The sequence below is a fragment of the Protopterus annectens genome, chromosome 15.part0 (genome assembly GCF_019279795.1).
Source record: "Protopterus annectens isolate FY-2018-M chromosome 15.part0, PAN1.0, whole genome shotgun sequence".
Classification (NCBI taxonomy): Eukaryota; Metazoa; Chordata; order Ceratodontiformes; family Protopteridae; genus Protopterus; species Protopterus annectens.
This window is the reverse complement of record NC_056749.1, coordinates 90,449,822-90,465,268: the sequence shown is the minus strand read 5'-3', so window position 1 is coordinate 90,465,268 and position 15,447 is coordinate 90,449,822. Positions and strand designations below refer to the sequence as shown.

Sequence of the window (15,447 nt, the reverse complement as noted above, 5' to 3'; positions counted from 1 at the left end):
CAGTTATGCCATAAATTTGTCCGTATTCTTTCTGAATTTCTCCAACAAAGGTGAAAACACCTTTCATTTGTTTGAATGTCCGTCACCTTTGTCTCTATTTACATTGAACTGTCTCTATCAGAAAATCTGGCCAGTTGTTTATTTACTTTGCAAAGACTAAACTGGGACAAGCAGTATGAAAGATTTACTTGGCTAGATGGCTGACTCAGTGCATTTCTTTTGTATATAAACAAAAAGGTTTGTCTTTGGCTTAAAAACCCAAAGCCCATTCAACTAGATCAGTGGCTTCAGCTACACCCTTTTTCTCCAGTGATCTTATCAAGGATATTTGTGCTAAAGCTATCTGGTGAAAAGTGCGCACATTCATTTCTCATTACAAGCTTGGACATTCAGTCTAGCGTGTCTTTTGGTTCAGCTATATTCAGGAATGTTGTTCCTTAAGGCCACCCAAGTGTTAAGTAGCTGCGGACTCTGCCCCATATGTAGTGGAATGTATGAATAGACAACTTCATTTGTAATTATTATAACACTAGATTTGTGTTGTCATATTCCATCCAGTCCTCTACTACCCTCCTGCCATCCCCCATCCCTTCTATCTCAGCTGCAGACTTTAACCTGTGACAGATCTAACTGACTTTGCCTTGGATCTTGATGTTTAGCCAGTGTTTCTCTAATGTTTCTCTCTCCACCTTAGTCAGGACTTTAGAAGGGGCAAACTCGATCTGAGGTAGCTGCTGTGATACAGGGGGAATTATGGGTTGGGGAAAAAGCCTGAGCACTGGATCCTAAGGCCTGGAGTGGCTGAAGACGCATCTGATGTTGGATCCAAGACCCCATATGGGGAGGAATGGACAGTATATGACAATACAGATCTAATATAACTTTCATTTTTACAATACTTTGAAGTGCAATTTTTTTTAATATCACTTGGATAAATACATGAACCTAAAAATGGAGTTACAGAGCTTCTGTTACTGATGCAGATGGATGTGTTCATTCGAAGTGGTGGTGGTTATGTAGCTGATAACATAGCACTGATGTAGAGTGGAGGTGGCGGAAGTGGTTCTTGGGTTTGTTTGCAGTAGTAGTTTTCTTCATGGAAAACATAATTTTATGCGTGCGATTAAGAGGAATATAAGAGCTGTGTAAGTGGTTAAGGTGGTTTCTGATCTGTGTTTTGTAATTAAAGTTGATATTAATACAAAGTAACTTGTTTTCTGAACTTATACTTGTGATTCATCTTTTCTTGTTAGGTACGCACAATCCGTTTGGTGGGAATGATGCTCGTGATTTTTGTCAAGGAACAGCATCTGAAACACATTAGGGAAGTGATGGCAGAAACTGCAGGCACAGGACTAATGGGCAAAATGGTGAGAACTGGTGTTGCAACGAAATGACACGAGAGGGTTGTAAGCTACAGTCTATGCACTTATAACATTTAATTAATCCTGACCTAATGGTGTTTTGTGGATGTGGGTAAATGGACAGTGGTCTTGACTGCTATTTATATTACCCAGCCTTGCTGACTACTTAGGTTTTTGACAAAATTTTAACAGAGCTGCCTTTTTTTGGTGCAGCTTCAAGGAATACAGCAACAACAACAGTACAACAAAGTACATTTTTTTATGGTAATTATAGTATTACAGTAAAGCGTGTACTGCACTTTTGTAGGAGGGCATAAAGTACGTTCACCATTTAAAGACAGGAAGATAACGTAGGTCATTCAGTTTGTTTTATATTTGTTAGCTAGATAAGTGAACTGGTCCATTGGCAGTTTTCAGCAATGACTTGGGACATATAGACACACACAGTAACTGAGACAGCCAATTACATTGGTACATCTGGGTGAAACTCATGAAATAAACCTTGAATTTACCATAATCCATTTTGTTACCTCATAAACCATGCACATTTATTGATTCAGAAAGACAATTCATTGCATCAAATACCCCATGAATGTGGCCCAGTTACATAAGTATGTCTAGCCCCATCACCAGAACTTGTCTGCTTTTTGTACAGTTTGGATGTTAAGTCTTGGCACATGTAGGTGAAAAGCACCTACATTCATTGCCTCAATGTAAATTCTCCAATTGTTTTTGTGACCATGAAATACTTATCCAAGACCCACAATGAAATTGCTCCTATCGTTTTACAGGAGTGTGACAGTGAAGTTCTTCCTTACCTGCCAGTGGTTCAACCCTGCCTTACAGAAATGTTAAAGGGAGAATTTCCTGGCCTATCCTGTCACCACAGTGTTAGCAAAATGGTGAATGTTTCTTGCTTGGACACTGGCAGGTTTGTTTGTATGCACAGCTCTGAGCCAGTGGAAGAAGACTGCTGTATGTTAACCCCTACATGAAACAAGGTCCAACCTGTGCCTGAAGCTGAGAGGGCTGTAGGATTCCCTCATTCTCAGATTATTATTAGCATGAAGATCTGGAGTGCAGTGTGTTTGAGACAGACAAGGAGAATGAGAACCCCCCCCCCCCCGCTTTGATGTTCACTTCTTGGTTAAAACATTGAGGGTCATGTAATCCAACAGGGACTGTATTAGGCCCCCATTTCCTCTACCTTGAAGAGACGAAACATTGAAAAGCTGTAGCCAATGACTGCTACTCTGTCATGCTGGTGTCCAGGGATTTCAGCTGATTATCTCACCTGCCTAAATTGCAGCCCTCCATTGTAATTCATCCTGCAAAAGCTTGCAGACTCTCCCAGAGGTCTGTCTCAGGAAGGATCTGGATAAGATTCTAGGATCCATAGCAGACTTTAATTTTGGTTGTGCTGATGCAGTGGCCATAGCTGTGGACTGTCATATGTTCCTAGGCAGGGAGACATGACTGGCATTCTACTTCATCAGGAAAAAGCAGCAGCATCCCTGATGCCCATTTCTGGGCAAAAGCACTGTTTGGTTAAGACTCTCCTATCCGGATTGATTTTGTATTAAAGTTGCATGCAAGCACACTGTACTCTTGAGGATGGATAAAGACGAATATGCTTCCTCACCATCAGTGAGGAAGGCTCTTAAGCATCACATGGTCTTGGCCTCTGTCATGCCAGCTGTGTCATCCAGGAGTATGACTGCTTGTGCAGGTGCAACACTCCTTACTGCATTGTGGGGCTACCAGTTTGACAAAGGACTTTCTTGGCACTAAGACCTATTGCTAAGGACCAGTGGGCACTAGACATGGTCATATTGTACCATGTCTTACAGTTAGTTGTACTGCAGGAATAACTTTTGAAAAACCAAGCAGTCTTAGCAGAGCTCTTGGAACACACTTTGGTCCTTTTGAAATAGTCTATAACAGCTGTTCCACCTTTTCAGTGTTCCATATTGGACAGATGGTTTTGATCACATTGTGAACATCTGCACATCAATTTCTGGATGGAGATTTCCTGGTATGTCATGCCACTTCTGCGTCAGGGCTGTTGAATAATGGCACTGGATGGATATGATGAATTTCGTTTGATATCTGAGGTTCATATAGGAAGTTCTTCTGAATTGCAATGGGCAGGCATCTCTTCTAGTACTAAGTGTTATTGGCTGGGTTTTCTTCAGTACCTAGAGTGTTTACCAGGGAATTGTCCAAAGTGTTTATAGAGTTCCCTGCCATTGTGGAAGACAAATTCCACACAAAGATGACCACGATCAGTGTCTTTTCTGTCTGTTATCTGCTCACAACTGAAAGGCTTGCTAGATTTGTCAGACATTTGTCCCCAAGATGTTCCCCGGTTGTCTCTCTGCCCTGAGCATCTACCTTGAGAATCAGAGACTCAAGTGACTAGCCCGTGCAGTGGAGGGTGCATCAGGTCCATCCAGTGGGCCTCCGAAAAAAGGTAAAAAAAAAGTTAGGCCTGAATCTTCAGCTGTGCCTCTGAACCCAGACCAATAGGGATGAGTATGAAATGAGAGAAATTGTCTGATCTGACCCTGGAGGACTGCAAGAAGCATCACCTATTCCTGTTGTGGTCCCTTCTGCCTATTATGAGTGTGACAGATGCTATCTTTTTCATATTATTTGCATTTTAAAGATTCAGGAATTTTAATAGACTGAAGTGTCAGTGCTGTAAATATTCCTTACCTCTGAGCTTTAGTGTGTTGGACATCCCTTTCAGCCTCACAGCAGGCCTGTCTTTCATAAGGCCAAAATCATTGCTTTTTCTTATGATGTATTTCATTGGTGGGGTGAGGAGCTCTTTTCAGTTCCCAAATTAGCTGCAAATCCCACATAGAGTGGAGATCTACTCCAACTAGTTAGAGCTTTGTGCAGTTTTCCTGACCCTGAAGGCCTTCTTCTGGGGCCATCCCCCCATTAGGGCAGCCAGGCAGTCTGTTTTGTGGTGTCTGAACAAGCAAGGGGCACACTGGGCATACCATCAGTGTAGGGAGGTGATGCTTAATAACAGTGGGTCGTAGACAAAAGCATTTTTCTATTTCAATGTGACAGAGCACAGAAGTGAATGAGCTGGCAGACTCCTTGAGCTGCTCCTGCACTCATCTGTTGGGGCAGTGGATTTCCGACCTATGTCTGACCATCACTGAGGTGATGTGGAGAACACTATATCTGATGATGTTAATCTTCATTCCATTCATCACTGATGAGTTTCGGTTCCATCATCGGAACTGAGTCGGCCTTATACCAAGCTCATGCCAGCCAAAAACTCTCAATCTAAGCTTTTATCCATAATCTCCTTCTCCCTGTTCTCATCTCATTTGCTGCATAGCCATAAAGCCGCGTTCAAGCCAGCTCTCAGCTAAGTCTTTGATATTTTTGATGTTTAGATAGATAAGTGTTTATTGGAAAGTTTAATACCGTACTTTGCTTTATTTTGTTTTGTACCTAGTTATCACTAAGTCTTTTCAACCCTCCTTTCCAACTTTCCTGTCAACTACCTGTTGGTAATCTTTGTACTTTTGCTGCTTATCTCCCTTCTCTCTACCCACTGTGGTAATCTTCCAATACCATTGTTTGTATTTTCCTCTGTGATTTCTGTGTAAGCTGTGGTTGTAGTATTGTTATTTATTGTTATGGTCTGTTTTTTCCTGATACTGTATTGTTTGTGTTGATGTTAACATGTCTGAAAAAAAGGGCACTTCAGGCTTCAAACAACACCTGAAGTGTGAGAGAAAAATGCCAAAGAGTGACACTCATGATGACTGTTTATTGTTTGTGAGTGCCTCATCTCTCTCTACAACTGCCTTGCTCTATTTGTCAGGGTTTCAGTACATGCACCTTGAATGAGAGTAAAAATAAACTGATTTTAAAGGTCCTTCTCAAATTGCCCTTTTCTCAGAGGCTCTCTCTGCATCGGAGGGTTTACCCTCTCCTAGAAAAGAGAGAAAGAAGCCACATTCTGTACCCTCCTCACCCTCTGGTGAGAAGGCTAGACCACCGAAACCCAAACTTTCTCTCCAGACCAAATGTCTACATCTATGGTACCACTTTCGGTACCGTCTATTTCAAGTGTGTTGGTGCCGATGAATGTCTATGGCACTGACTGTGACCGAAACCAAAAATGTGATCTCTACCCCGATTCCAGCACTGAGCTTTCCCATGGTTCCACTAGCTCAGATGGACACTACTCCCCCTATCGTTTCAAAATTGGAGACGGGTGCTGTTAGACATGCAAGCACAGACCTGATATTCCTTGTCTGTGGATCCCTTCTTGGGACAGATTTATAGTCCCTTCCTATTGCGTCCAGAGTCCCCCTTGGAAATATCCACTAGATCCACCAGGAGCCTCTCCAAACAAGATGTGGTGCGCCTTGTGGACCAGCTGCTGACAGCTATGGGATCCCTTCTGATTCCAAAACCTAATCCCTTCTAGGATTTGGAATTTCAGCTTCACGGACTCAGTCTTACTCGCCTCCTTCATCCTTTTTGCAGGTTTCGAAGCCCTCTGCACTGATGCCTCTCTCGGCACCCTCGGCTTCGGTGCCAACAGTGGATCTCACTTTGACCCTGGAGCCGACCCTTTGGCCTTTGGTTCCGTTGGAACCAGGTCTTCCTCAGTCCTGGGACTGGACTGTAGGCTCCTCAGTTCTGAGTTCGGCACTGACCCTATCTACAGTGCCGTCCACTGTGCCAGGAGCCCTGTCAGTACCAATCCAGCTTGAGGCTCCACTCCTGGGAGCAGGCTCAACAGAGTGGGGTTTGACCCCAGTTCCGAGGTTGTACTTTTTGGTTCCAGGCTCCCACCCCTCTTTGGGCTGCCCTGCCTTCCAGGCGATGGAGAGGGCTCTTGCCTCTGTAGGCAAGCCTTTGGCATTGGAACCGCCATGTCCTTACCCTGAGCTGCAGCTGTCACAGGCCACCATCCCAGATCGAGCACGGGAGTCACAGGAGAGCCTACTGCAGGGTGCCCTTTCCTCTGGGTCCTCCTCAGAAGCTCCCACTGAGGAAGTTCCTAGGAAGAAATTGTGCAAGAGGAAGCGCATGGACTCCCCTGAGGAGTCCCTCACCGAGGATATGGATTATGATGAAGTGGAAAGATCCTCACCATCACCCCTGAAGATGTCCCCTTCGGAGACATCCTTGAGATCTTGAAACAGAGGGATGACTGCAAGTCCAAAAAAACCCTTCCTTCGAGGAATCCATTTTTCTGCAGGCTTTTTGTGCTCGACCATCTACCTCTTGGGTGACCCCGCTTGCAGACAAGCTTGTTCAGCTTGTGATGCAGCGCACCTGGAAGAACCGTGACACTATTGAAGCAATCCCCAGGAGACAAGACAAGATCCTCTCTCCCCCTGAAGAAAAATACACATTGGTCAAAAGGTTTCCCAGTAGATGCGATGGTGGTTGCAGCAGCCACAAAGAAAGAGTTCACTGAGGAGAGCCATACTGTTCACCCTCCTAACAGGGAGTCCCGGGCAGTGGACAGATTGGGGACGTTGAGTATTTGCTTCATGAAGCTTTGCAATTTGGTCCTTGAAATACCTGGCACATTTCACCAGACTCCAGAGAGACCTCATCTCCAAACTCTCTGGTAGTCTATCAAGACAGGTGTCTGACGAGGTTAATGACCTGGTAGCTTCGCAGCTAGCGACCTGGAATCAGTATCTAATTCATCCATGAGGTTAATTTCACATGCAACCGAAGGGGCGGCTAGAGCTGTGTGTTCAGGTGTAGTGATGAGACGTCATGCCTGGATGCGCCTATGTGACTTCGCTGATCCTTTTAAGTCTTCCTTAACACTCCAGTGTCTTCCCTGTTTGGCCCTAAAGTGAAGGACACACTAGCCAGGTGTGAGCAGGACGGCAAGACCCTGACTGCTGTTTGTGTTCTCTACTCCTCAGCGTTCTTTTTCCAGGAACCAGAGAAATGGGAAATTATAAGCCGCGTTGGTGCAGTGGTAGCGTTGTCACCTCACAGCAAGAGGTTCTCCCGTTCGATTCTCGGCTGGAGCGCCTACTGTGTGAAGTCTGCATGTCCCACCCGTGGTCGAGTGGCGTTCGAAAGACATGCGTGAATGGGTGTGCCTTCATTGAAGGTTGGGTGTCGAGCTGGCACCTCGGCACCGTAAAAGTTAACTGCCAGTCATTAGCGGACCGGAGTTCTGCTGTGGCGACCCCTAACTGGGAAAAGCCGAAAGAAAAACAAGAGAAGTGGGAAATTGTGGCACAAAAATTCTCCGGGTCCTTTTCGTGACACGTGGCGAGTTCACCCCCAGAGGCAGAGGGGGCAACTCTTCTGGAAGATGCCCCTATGGAGGCAGAGGGGGGTCTGCGTAATCAGGGTTCCAGAGATTCTCTGGACAACCCTATCAGCGCTCTTGAAGAGCGTCCCGATTGCTTTCCTGTGGAAGCAGTCAGGGGATGTCTTTCTCTGCACCCCAGTGCTTGGCTATCAATCACCACTGATTCTTGGCTACAGAATATAACCAGAGGTTACCAAATCCCATTCACCACTTACCCAAAGCCACTAAAACAAATTCCAGACATTCCACCCAGTCTAAGGGAAGAAGCAGCTCTGCAAATAGAAAAGCTGTACTTAAAAAGTGTCATCCAGAAAGTCCCACCAAACCAGATTAGATCCGGATTCTACTCGAGATTCTTTTTGGTGCCAAAAAAGATAGGGGACTGAAGACCAGTTTTGGACTATCAGCTGCTTAAACAAGTTCATCAGCCAGACAAAATTCCAGATGGTCACTGTTCAGTCCATTCTCCCCTTTCTGGAGGATGGTGATTGGATGTGCTTGATAGATCTTCAGGATGTGCATTACCACATCAAGATAGACAAACACTCCAGAAGGTTCCTTCACTTCTGGCTGGGAGCCAATCATCATCAATTCTGTGCTCTGCCCTTCAGAGACTCTACAGCCCCCAGAGTGTTGACCAAGTGCATGGCAGCAGTGACAGCTGACTTGAGACTACAATAATTCTGTGAGTTTCCATATTTAGACGATTAGCTCCTCACCTCCCCCACAAAGCATCTACTGGTAAAGCCTTGTACTACACCCTCTCTTTGACAAATCACATGGGAATCTCTGTAAATTGGGAGAAATCCAGTCTAACTCCAACCCAATCATTGGAATTTATAGGGGTGACATTCAGTACCCACTCTTGTTTAATCTCTCTCCCAGATCACAGGCTTCAAAGACTAAGGACCCAGCTCCGAGTGATACTCTGCTACGTCTTGGTTCCAGCTCGACAGGTTCTACATCTGTTAGGGTCCATGGCAGCATCAATATCGACAGTACCCTTAGCAAGGCTTCACATCAGACTCCTACAGTGACTTTTGTTAACCCAGTGGTATCCAAATTGCCACCTGTTGTCCTGCCGGATTCAAATAACAAATTGATGCAAACAAGAACTTTCTTGGTGAATGAAGTCAGAGACAGAACTTTGGAGCCGATCCTTCCACCCCCCCTTCAGCCCAGTGCCATTGTGACTATGGACGCTTCCCTGACAGGGTGGGTGGGAGGGGCATTTTCTGGGAATGACTGTCGAAGGCACATGGTCCGATTTAGATGCCAGTCTACATATAAACTTTCTAGAATGGAGGGCAGTGTTTTTGGCGTTGCAAACATTTCAGTCTCCCTTTCTTCGGGAACAATTGCTATCCAATCGGACAACATATCAGTAGTTTGGTATATCAACAAACAAGAAGGAACCAAGTCCTATCCCATATGTGGAGAGGCCATGACAGTTTGGCAATGGGCGATAGCTTCCAACTGCTTTCTCATAGCAATGCATATTCCAGGGAATTCCAACGTGATCACAGACAAATTGAGCAGATGCATTCTCCTGCCTCAAGAGTGGTCTTTTAACCCCAACTTAGCAGCAAACATTTTTAGCCATTGGGGTCAGCCTTGCAACCTATTCACCTCCCCATCCAACCACAAATGCAGCAACTACTTCACCCTAATTCCCCCACAGGAGGAGTCCCCGAGGGACGTTCTTATCCACGATTGGCCCACGGGGCTGCTTTATGCTTATCCTCCCATTCCTCAGGTTTTGAAGAAAGCTCTTCGGTTGAAAAGCAAAATGATCCTCATAGCACCATATTGGCCTCGACAGGTATGGTGCCCCTTTCTCTGGCCTCATCTACTTTGCAGACCATGGACCTTGGATCCAGCTCCAGATCTGATTTCTCACCCCCAAGGGTTGAGCCACCCGAACTTGACCAGTTTCAAGCTGACAGCTTGGCTTCTCCACTTCCAATGATCTCCAGGCATTGTAATCTTCCCTCTCCAGTATGTGACATTATTCTGGCTTCGCATAAACCATCCACCAGAAAACTTTATGCTGACAAATGGAAAAGATCTTCTATTCGGTCTAGACAGAGAAAACTAGATCCATATTCTGCACCAGTCTCTGCCGTACTCCAGTACTTGTCTAACATCTTTGAGAAGGGCACCGCAGCATCAACTATATGAGTTCATTTAGCTCCCATTTCAAATTTTCATAATGGTTTTGGTGACTCCTCTTTAATTTCTCATCATCTAAGCAAAACCTTTTTGAAAGGAGTCTGTCACTCCAGACCTCCAATTAAGCATCCCACAGAACCTTGGAATCTCACATGTTTTACAGTCTTTGACACGGCCTCGTTTTGAGCCAGCAGCCACATGTGCCATCAAGTTTCTATCTTAGAAATCTCTTTCTGGTGGCTATTACATCGGCCAGACGCATTTCCGAGCTCCAGGCTCTTTGTACCAAGCATCCTTATTTGATTTTCTATAAGGACAAAGTATCACTATGGACTGTGTAACCCTTCTTTCCTGCCCAAAGTAATCTCTGAGCTCTCTGTTAATCAGGCTGTTGACCTGCCAGTGTTTATTCCTAAATTTTTGATCAAGGGAGAGTATTGTTTACATTTACTTAATGTCCACAGACAATTGAGATTTTACTTAGGACAAAGATAATCTGAAAATCAGACCATTTATTTATATCCTTTTCTGGTCCAAAAATGGGAATGTCACTCTCTAAATTGACCCCATCCAAGTGGCTGAGAGACTGTATAATTTTCATTTATAGCCAAGAAAGAAAGTCTGTTCCACCAAACATCAGAGCTGACTCCACCAGATCAATGACAACTTCTGTGGTGTTCCACTCCAGAGCTTCGTTGGACATCTGTGCAGCAGCTACGAGAGCGTCCCCTCATATTTTTATCACTCATTACACATTGGATCTGGTTTCCAGGGGAAGAGCTTCTTTTGGTTCAGTGGTGCTCAGGATTGCACTTCCATAGGGCCACCCAAGTGATATAAGGTAGCTGGGGACTCTGTCCCATCAGTGATGAATGGAATGAAGATTAACAGCATCAGATAAAGAGGTCATGTCTTACCATAACGTTCCATCTGTGTTGTTGATCTTCATCCATTCATCACATCCCACCCCCCCTTCCCCCTCCCAGAGGCTCCTGGGGGATACTTTGGGTCCATTTCCTGGATTAGGGTTTAGCCTCTGCTTTGCTGATTAGGGCAAACTTGATCTGAGGTAACAGGGAGAAGGGGATTATAGGTAAAAGCTTAGCTTGAGAGTTTTTGGCTGGCACGTGCTTGGTATAAGGCCGACTCGGTTCCGAGGACGGAGCCGAAACCCATCAGTGATGAATGGGTGAAGATCAACAACACAGATGGAATATTATGGTAAGACATAACTTCTTTTTTTGCTTTTCTGAAGAATGCGGATTTCTGCCTATTCTGCTTGGTGCAGCAGGCAAGGGGGGAGCAGAGCTGCTAGGTGTCTTCTCATTCCTTTTGCTAGAAGATTCCCATACATCTTATGCTCTTCTTGCTAATCCAAACATCATTATATTTAAGAAAAAAAATTAAAACTAGATCATGTTGCTCCTTGATGGCTGAGAATGTTATGTTTTTAGATTCTGAATTCTCTAGCAGTTTAAGAAAGTGGCATTGTCCAAGGCATGGGTATACACAATGGATGTGTCAACAACTTTCTCCACATCGAGGCCTGACTATTGATGTATATGATTTGATCCTACCTTATCTTTTGAATTGTGTTTTGGAATTTATCCCCCCCCAAGTTTTTTTTTACCATCAGCCTTGACTCTATTTCATCCAACAGCAGTGGAAAGTGTTCAATATAAGGATGAAAGCTGACATACACCTGTCATTTAGGTAACCATTGAAATACTTTGTGCCCTCACTGGCATCTATTGATGCCAACAGACTGCATTTCTTATAGGTTTTAATGTCAAACAGTGTTTTGATATGATACTCTCATTACTGCACAGACCTATGTTGTCCGCCCAATGCACCTGTTTTTTTCCCACACACACTTTAGTGAAGGCTCCCTCACTGGCTTAGTAGAGTGAAGTGAAGTGTCCCTAGTCCTGTCAGTGCCTGCAAACCTCCACTTACTTGCTGGCAGTTGGCCCTGACCCAAGATTGGTGAGCTAGCGTCAGCCACTCATACCTATCCTTCCCGAACTGGCTATGCCAGTGCATGAGCCACTGTTTGAAATCTGGCCATGTAGATTGTAGTCGAGGCTTGTTTTTCCTGTATGCTAGAGTTGGGCAGATGTTTGATTGCCCAGAAATCTTACACTCAGCAAAACTGGACAACCAAATGGAAAAGATTCCCCATTTTTGAAGTGATATGCTGTACTGCCTCATTTTTTTTTCAAATTACAAGTGATTCTGAACTTTTAGACACTTTAATATTTCAGCATCAGTTATTTTATAATCATGGTACATCTGTTATGTGATTGTCCATTATGACCTTTTTGAGGACTGTGTTCAGTACTTGTGGTCAAGCCATACCTCAAAGGACTATTGCATAAGTATTTGTGGTCAAGCCATACGTTTAAGGACTAGTGCATCTCATTTTTTTGTTACATCTTTCTCCTTCAAGGGATTTGAAATTCATGAATGTAGACTGCCTGTCTGCCTTTTAAGTCACCCATCTCAGTTGTGCTGAAGTTTGTCTTTTTAAGTGCTTTTTTGAATACTTGTTCTGGTGGCTAATCTCTATTATCAGGGTCTCAAAGTTGCTTTATATGCATAGGGAACTTTTCTGGATTTTCACAAAAGTCAAGAACCCCTTCAATGAATCATCCTGATCTTTTTCAAAGTAATTTCTAAATGGTCTCTGAACCACTGCGTTTACTTCCCTGTTTTCTTTGCTGAAACAGCAACTGTGGCAGAGAGGCCTTTATCCTTTGGATGCACATCAGCAGGTTAGACTGTTTACATGGACTGAGTAGCTGTTAGTCTCCCTCACTCCTAAAAAGGAAGGACGGCTAATTAAAAAAAAAAATTTTTTTTCAAGTCATTTGCCAGCCATGCAGCCCTTTGTTTCCCTGTCATGGAATAATGCTCTGGTCAGTGGTGCTGCACTGCACCTTCCAGTGCATACTTTACAAATCAAACATCAAGACGTTTTCCAGCCATGCAGCCCTTTTTTTCCCTGTTATGGAATAATGCTGTGGTCAGTGGCTACACTGCACTGCACCTTCCAGCGTGTACTTTACAAATCAAACATCAAAGCGTTTGCCATTTGATTTTCACTACATGTCTTAAAGCTGTAGTGCTTCATTTGATACATCTGTACTTCATAGTTCAACCTTCAACACCCAGACCCTCCAGCTTTTCTGAGCTCCTTACACTGGTCTGCTTTCTGGGATTCTGCTAATTTGTATGACCCATCAAGGAGACTCCTCAGGGTCAGATGTACTAGCTGCAGTCTCACTGCATCAGCTCATCTGTAAATGTGGATGTTGCTAGGTAGATACCATCCTTCTCTTGGACAAGTGTGTACTTGTATCATTTGACAGCATCATAGCATTATACAATTGTATGAATCACTGTTGTATGTGTCGTAACAAATTGGACTTCTGCCACAGAATACCTGATACCCGTCCCCACTTCCAAGAGCTTTGCCCTTTTTCTACTTCCCATCTTGGTGGGGATGTCCCCATCTCTAGGATGTCACTTCATTCTCATGTAAGGGTGCCAGCCGTCTTTTCTGTCTTTAGTTCTTTCTTGCAGCTGTCACAAGCTCAGTGTCATCAGTCCAGCAGTTCAACCATTTCTACCATAGGTGTCATATGCTTATCTGTTAAGGAATATGTTTTCTATGATAAAACTATTACTCATATTGTTGCATTTTATGGATTAGGGTTACATGCCCCTCTTTCTGCTGAAATATGCCTACCCAAGAAAAGTTTAAGAAGTGTGCTTGTTGTAGGCAGAATCCTCATAAAGATTTTCATATTGAGTGTATATTTTGCTTCAGCGTCAGTTACTACATCTTTAGGATTTTTGATAATTTTAAAAGAAGGATCATGAGGCAGAGGGAGCAAGCTCTCCAAAACTGTGTAGACGAGAAAAGGCTGAAAATCTTTTCTGAGCATCCTGCCTTATGAGGTCATCAGCTGTCACAAAGATTCTGGATGTTCTGTTCAAGACAAATAAATATATAGAGAAGTACACTGGAGAAAGAGTACTGGAGGAACAGGGAATGCTACCTCAGTCATAGGAGTCTGTCTAGACTGAACGGCATCAGATCCATAGAGGTGCTTTTGCAGCTGGTGGCTCTAGTATCTTTGACCTCTCTGAAGCCTGTAGTGATGATCCTCTGGAGGCCACCATGCTGTTTAAATCCAGCATGCCCTCCTGAGGCCGAACCTGTGCATTTACAGTTGGGTTGGACTCCTCACTGTGGGCTTTTGAGTCCAGTTCGTGGTTGTTAATAACTTGATGTCTGCTGTAAGGTGGAAGTGCATGATAGTCATCCACATACACAGGTCTTTGAGTCAGTCACCCTCTTTAAATCAAGGAACCAGATGTCCATGTCTGCCTCTTCATGCTCCTAACTTTTATAAGCAACAGGTGAGCCTTAAAATTTCCCCCCAAAGTTTCCTCCCTTGGAAGGATTCAATTTGACTCCAGACTTTATGGTCTAAATTTTAAACACCTTTGTTAAATTATCACTGGAGACGTAGACAAATTTACCTTTATATAAAAGTAGTCAAACTGTGTTAAGTTCATGTTTACAAACAATATGCTTCCCATGTATTGCTATACATCATATAACCTAAACAACATTAAATAAATTATTCAATTCCTGGCTTTGTTTTTTTTTTCCAAAACAAGAAATATCTTTATTAAACCATGATTTACAACATAGGCAATCATATATTTATATAAATGAAAACAAACCACATTGACACACACCTATTTGCAAGCATTTTACATCACAAACCATACTGACCCAGTTGCATACATTATACATCACTTTTAATCTATCCATTCATTTTCAGTCAAACATTACATAGCTCATTTAAGTCCTGCCCTCTTTTAAACCTCATTCCTCCCCTGTATGTGTTGTTCCCACAATTCCCAGTTTTCCTATGTAGTTTGCTCTTACCCTTTTCTAAAGATCTCTATTGCAGTTGTTTTATCTTTACTATATTCACTACATCTAGTATAGTTTAGATTTTGATTTCCATTTTTTAGTAATTGCTTTTTAGGCAGCCACCAAAATTAAACACAGTAATGCCTCACCATGTTTAGACAATTCTGATTCTGTATCATAGCTTAGAAAAATAATCTCTCTTGTCACACCAGTCTACCCATCCAGCATCTCTGACAGTGCATCCTGCAAGGAATCCTTAGTCTGCCAGCTCACCACACTCCCAGAAAATATGTTCCCAATTACCTGTTTCTTCTCCATCACCCCTCCAGCATTTGCTGTCTACCAGAGGAAAAGTTCTCTGGAGTCTACTTGGGGTATAAAAATATCTATGTAAACATTTCCAAGAAAAAATACTAGATCTAGATTTTGTTGCATATTTGGGAGACGTACATTTATCCTCCCATTGTTTCTTTGTGACTTGCTTATCCAGTCTCTCTTCCCAATCCTTTCTAGCCTCCTCTGATTGATTCTTATAGTTATCATGCAATGATGTCCTTCAAGGATGCATCTGCAGTCCTAACAAATGGGTTGTCCTGCCTCAGGCAGCCCTTCGGTCGGCCGGA

The 15,447-nt window shown here is 43.6% G+C and overlaps 1 protein-coding gene across 1 annotated transcript in view; it reads left to right on the top strand.

Annotated features, from left to right (window-relative positions):
• The window catches only part of OCRL (OCRL inositol polyphosphate-5-phosphatase), a 2,544,778-nt gene that overhangs the window by 764,657 nt on the left and 1,764,674 nt on the right, over nucleotides 1-15,447 (top strand). The window contains exon 11 of the mRNA XM_044057236.1: nucleotides 1,254-1,370. Within this exon, the coding sequence (XP_043913171.1) occupies nucleotides 1,254-1,370 (117 nt within the window). The remainder of the gene's footprint in view (nucleotides 1-1,253; nucleotides 1,371-15,447) is intronic.